The 6,247-nt window shown below is 30.6% G+C and overlaps 1 protein-coding gene across 8 annotated transcripts in view; it reads left to right on the top strand.

The window, feature by feature from the left end:
- Window positions 1-6,247, top strand: part of tcf3a (transcription factor 3a) — a 38,609-nt gene that overhangs the window by 16,691 nt on the left and 15,671 nt on the right. For all 8 annotated transcript variants that reach the window (XM_016534090.1, XM_016534085.1, XM_016534089.1 and 5 more), the window contains exons 6-8: window positions 872-903; window positions 988-1,096; window positions 2,676-2,734. In XM_016534090.1, the coding sequence (XP_016389576.1) occupies window positions 872-903; window positions 988-1,096; window positions 2,676-2,734 (200 nt within the window). The remainder of the gene's footprint in view (window positions 1-871; window positions 904-987; window positions 1,097-2,675; window positions 2,735-6,247) is intronic.

The following is a 6,247-nucleotide window of genomic DNA, read 5'->3' as shown; positions in this document are numbered from 1 at the left end:
ACTAATGCGCAAACGGCAATCTCATTGGCTGGCGCTCACCTATTATCGTTCCTGTTTTGATTTCAGCAAATCAGTTCTAGCGAACGCACACAACCCGATTAATATTCATTCACCCAGCAGTTCATTAATCCTTGGTGCATTTTATATTGTTCTTATTAGTAGAATTCGTATCATTATCTAATCAGTATTTTTGTTAGTTTTTCCCCAATTTTTAATTTTTTTACAGAAACACTGACTGACCAAAAAAGCACCACCACCAGTCCGAAGTTCAGTTAAAATGACTAATATGCATTCATACATGGTTATCAAGTTTTAATTCTAATTACTAAATAATTAAATAATATTGATTATCATATTATAATGTTTGACTGACTGATGGTAAGAGTGTAGTTTCAGATATTAAACTATTACATAAAAAAAACACAAATTATATTAAATTATATAAAACAAATTAAAATGAGAAATACAATGAAATACATTTTTATATATATATAATTTTTTACATTTAAGTATAATTAAATTAGAATAATTTAATCAAACTGGAGAATTTTTAATGCATTAAAATACCTAGTTTAATAATACCTAGTTATATAGCTCTGTTATTGTATTTAAAGGCAACATGAAATCAAACCAGACTAACTTTATTCAATTAGTTTCAGAAGGATAAAATCTATTCCTGTCTTTTCTCATCAAGAATCATGTTTTGCTCAGATATGCGCCGTGTTACGGAGGTTAAAAGCGTGTTCAGTGCAGTTCTAGATTTCTCAGCAGCACAAACATGTCAACAACAACAAAAATTCTGCCATTGGTAATCTAAGTGTAATACTTGATCTTTTTGGCTCAATATAAGAGTTTCTGGTGTCTTTTGCAGGGAAATCTGAAAGAGGATACCCCGTTACACAGGTAATGAGCTGTTTTTAAGTAGTTGACCAGTTTTGGGTTTCATCCTCCAGTCCGTCTTCACCGAACTCTGTTATTTGTGTTTAGCCGCAGCTCTTGCCCGCTGATATTAGCGGTGGCCTTTCTCCTCCGGGAATGAAAGTCTCTTCTCAGTTCTACAGTACTCACCGCCGGAGGCTCGCCGACTCCAGCATAGGTGAGTAGTAAAGTTTCACAAAATAAAACAGAGCAAATAAAGTGTAATGATATTAATAAAAACAGTATTCTTCCACCAAACAATGTAGTTCCTCAGAATCAGTTGTGGTTGCTACAAAGTGGTTGCCGAGCAACACACAAACGTAAACAAAGGTGTATGTTACTTTGTAGAGTAATTTACAACAGCTTCGAACGCGGCTCAGCCAATCAGAATCAAGCACCGGAACTCTCCGTTTTATAATACAGTTAAACTGTATAATTGTATCAAACAGATTTCCTAGTTCATTGTAGCCGAGAACCGCTCGCTTAGACAGGAAGAGATGTCTAATAAGTGCGACGATATACAGGCTGCTGCAAAATAAACCCTTGTTTTTCTGTTTTTCATGTATTGAAAAATACAGGAATTTTTCACCAGATAACTTGAATAGCTATTTATATAATGAATACATCATTCTGGAGTGAGTGGAGTAATTTTGTTGGTGAATGCATCGAAATAGAAATGAAAAATATTTTTTTTAAAAGGCAGAAAAATTTCTTTTGACTTTTTTGATTGACCAGTATAGAGAAAAAAAAAATATATATATATATATATATTTCTATTGGTGTTATTGTAGTAAATTTGAAATACTGTTACAGTTTTTGTTAATATTTAGAATAGATTTTAATTTTGTATTTTCTGTTTTCTTTAATTTTAGTTTTAAACATATTTTAAACATAGTTACAAATTTTTTTTTTAAGTTTTAGTAATTCTGTTGTGTTTGACATTTTTGTTAGTTTTTAGTTTAGTTTTATTTATAATTTATTTTTAGTTTAATTTTAGTTTTTTGGTACTTCAAGTTAAACTAAACAAAAATGAAAAATATTGCTAAAATAAAACAAGTTAAATGAAGTATATAAGTATATTTTATTTAAATTATTTTATTTTTAAATATTTTAATAATTATTGTTTTCTGTTTTCACTTTAATTTAAGTTTTATTAGTTCTGTATTTGTTTTGGTACTTAAACTAAATGAAAATTAAAAATGTTGAAGTAAAATCAGTTGAAGTATATTATATTTTATTTATATAATTTATTTAAATTATATTTTTAATAATTATTGTTTTATTTTGATTACTAATTAGTATATATTCTAAACAAAATGGGAAATGTATTAAAATTTGTACTGTAAAATAGAAAAATTCTAAATAATCTTAATTTCTTTATTTTCAAATGGTACGCCATTGAGCTTTTATTTCGACCGCTTGAGTGATTTGATTCACAGTAAATGAATGTATCATGAACTAAAACGTGTAAATGCCGCATTTCTCTCACTAGCAGCCTCTGCTCCTAAGCCTTATCACAATATCGGTTATATCTCAATATATCATGCAGTCTTGTTTCAAGGGTTTATTTTGTTTCCCCTCATGCACGACGGCTTTGTGGGCTCATGCAGTGACGACACGGAGTCACTCATGAAAATGTGTGTGGTTTTTGAAAAGCATGAGGTGTCTTCGTGTGCATCTGCTCGTCAGTCACGTCGACTGATCACCTTAAGTGTAAATCAGCATTTAAAAGGCTTACAAAAAGGCTTTCGTTTCAGATCCACTGCCCAAGAAGATCCGGAAGGTTCCTTCTGGCCTGCCGTCGTCCGTGTCTTCGGTGAGTGTTGACGTGCCCTCATTAGTGTCTGAGCCCAGATTATCATGCCACGTGAAGTCAGTCTGACCCAAAACACAGACGCACACACACACAAACACACACACAGACGCACAATCACACACACACTCTCTCACACACAGACACGGACGTGCACACACAGACACACGCACACACACACACAGACACAGACACACACTCGCTCACACGCACACACAGACACAAACAATAATGTACAGTATGTGGAAAATAATGTGTTTTTTTTACTTTAAACCGCATAAACACATTTCATTACACCAAATACACAAAATAATGTTCTTTTTAGCAGCATCATATGACCCCTTTAAAGTATTTGTTCTGGAGTGAGAGAAACTAAAATAGATTTTTATGGCGTTTATAACATTTCATTTCATTTTCTTGTATTTTACTTTTCTTTTTGAATGTAATAATAAAATTACACTTTTTTTTTTTTTTTAAACAATGCGATTTTTACATGGTGCAAATTATTTTCCATAAAACAGTAATTATACAATGTGCGTACAATAGATATTATATGAATGTTTGGCACAATATTTATTCAATTCACTCACAGTATTTGAAAACAGCAAATGGACATAGTTCTTAAATGTATATGTAGTTATTTTTTATTTTTTATTTTGTGTTTTTATATTTTAATAATAAAATAATTATTATATTATAATTAAAATAATAATAATAAATATATTTAGTTTGTTTAATAAATAAATATAATAAAGTATATTTATTTTATTTGATATTGTTTTTATATTTTATTTTCAGTTAATGTGTATTTTATTTTAAGTAACGTAAATGTTTTTTTTTAATGGTTTTAATTTTTGTTTATTTTATTACTATAACCCCGGTCTTCATCCTTGTGGTGTTCCACACCGTATGGTTTTCTTTCTGTGGAAATGTAGCTTCTGATCTGCTCTATTCATTACAGTAAAATCATCGTGGTGAGCAGAAACTGTCAAGACGTTTGTTTTCACTGACTAATAGTTTGGGTGTGTTGAGCCAAAAGCAACTTGGAAATTATGCAGAATATCTTTGTTTATGTTCCATGGAAGAAAGAAAGTCACTCGGGTTTGGAACGAAATGATGAGAGAAATTTCTTTTTAAGTGAACTATCGCTTTAATTGGTCAATTGGACACAGCTGATCATCTCAAATACCCAAATTACGCTAATATATGTGTGTATAGAAGAAGAAAAGGGGTTTTCAAGCATTAAAACAATAAAAGTTTAATACCGCTTTAAATTTAGTTTTTTTCCCCACCTTACATTAGAATGTAAAATGTTATTTTCTGAGCAAAAAGTAATGACTATCATACATTTTTACCACGATTTACAGAAAACATCCACTAAAATGTCATTCACTGTAACAATAGTTCATATACCAACAAATCTTGTCAGGCAAAATATATGGACGTTTTTAAAAAGGTTCCTCATGGAATATTTTTTTATCATGCATTAAATTGAAAAATTCCATATAATGGTTATTATTACTATTGTCATTATTTTTATTTTAATATGTACATTTTGTATGTTGTTGTTTTTTGTTAAACTATTGTAACCAGTGTATTGAAATTATTTTGTAATCATAATACTGTTTATCTTGCCATGAATATAGCCATTGGTGATGATATGGCATTAAATAAAAAACAAACTAACAATATTAGAATCAGAATCATTAGATGACATTAAAAGACTCTCTTTAAGGATCGCAGAATACGAATTAATTGTAATTTTAAATCTTTACCAATCTTTTCCACAATCCTTCAAACCACTAGGTTTTACTCATTTGCCTGTAAAATGTGTTTAATAATTTAAAATTTAGTATGATAATTTTTTCTTTTATATATTTTAATAAGTACAAGTCAGAGTAAGTATGTTGTTTAATTTTTGCATAAACATATGTCGTGCTGAACCACGATGGAATATTTCACCCATACTTTGACATTTTATTTTCACAAAGGTTATTAGAAACATTAACGTAGACACTTTATTTGCATTTAATATGCATTCTATGTGTATACAATCGCTTTTGTGAATTTTAATCTCATAATATGTGACCCTGGAGCACAAAAGCAGTGTTAAGTCGCTGGGGTATATTTGTAGCAATAGCCAACAATACATTGTATGGGTCAAAATTATTGATTTTTCTTTTATGCCAAACATCATTAGGATATTAAGTAAAGATCATGTTCCATGAAGATATTTTGTACATTTCCTACCGTAAATATATCAAAACTTAATTTTTGATTAGTAATATGCATTGCTAAGAATTTCATTTGGACAACTTTAAAGATGATTTTCTCAATATTTAGATTTTTTTGCACCCTCAGATTCCAGATTTTCAAATAGATGTATCTCGGCCAAATATTGTCCTATCCTAACAAACCATAAATCAATGGAAAGCTTATTTATTCAGCTTTCAGCTGATGTATACATCTCAATTTCCAAAAATTGACCCTTATGACTGGTTTTGTGCTCCAGGGTCACATATAGCCTCATGAGTTTAATCCGTGTTTACTTGTATGAACTGTGTGCAGTTCTCCGTTCTTAACATTGGTCTTATTGTCTCTGTGGCTCTCAAATAGTGCCTCTATTTTTACTCTCCCTGCCCTCATCTATTTCTCTTTCCTTTCATTTTTCCTCCTGGTTCTCTCTGCGTGTCTCCAGCTGTCTGTGGTGTTGGCTGCTCTCCAGGAACGGGCAGATGGCTCTGTAATTGAGAATGCATCTCTCTCTCTCTCTCTCTCTCTCTCTCTCCGTTTCTCTCTTTATTTCTTTCTTGTGTTCATGCATCTCCTTCGGTCTCTCGTCTTCTATTTCGTGTCATTTATTTACGCACATTTCACGTGGTTCTTTTCTTTGGATTTCTCCATCATTGACATCAGATCGCTTGTTTTTGACCCCTTTGTTGTTTAATTGGCTTGTAATTTGGTCGCATGTTCATTATATTAACACTCTTTCATGGCTAGACAGGCGAGCGTTGTTGTTTCTTTTGTTTTAGCGAGTAACAAAGTATACAGTGTTTTCACGTCATGCCTTTGTGTGTGAAAACTAAAGATGTTTAAAGAAATTAAACCCGATGGTGGATCGCCTGAACAACTAGTCATGATAAGAAAACTCCATCTAATCAGATGTGCTTCACATTGAACACTTTATTATTAAAAAAAATGGGTTGATAGAGAATGCAACTAAATGCTAGATGAGTAATTTTGTAATTTCTTCTTGACTAAGGTGCAACGATTCATATTTTTGTTAAAATAGTATTATTTTTTAATATATATAAAATTAATTTTATACATGTGTATATATATATATATACACACACACACACACACACACACACATGTATATATAATATATAGAAGTTGCTGTTTTATTAAAAAAATGAAATAAAATAAAAATAAATGAAATGGAAAAAGGTAACATTCTATTATATATACTATATATGTGTGTGTGTGTGTGTGTATATATATATATATATATAA

The sequence above is a fragment of the Sinocyclocheilus rhinocerous genome, unplaced genomic scaffold (assembly GCF_001515625.1).
Source record: "Sinocyclocheilus rhinocerous isolate Xijiao unplaced genomic scaffold, SAMN03320098_v1.1 scaffold2019, whole genome shotgun sequence".
NCBI lineage: Eukaryota > Metazoa > Chordata > Actinopteri > Cypriniformes > Cyprinidae > Sinocyclocheilus > Sinocyclocheilus rhinocerous.
The sequence above is the reverse complement of the archived record's forward strand: the minus strand, read 5'-3'. Positions and strand labels throughout refer to the sequence as shown.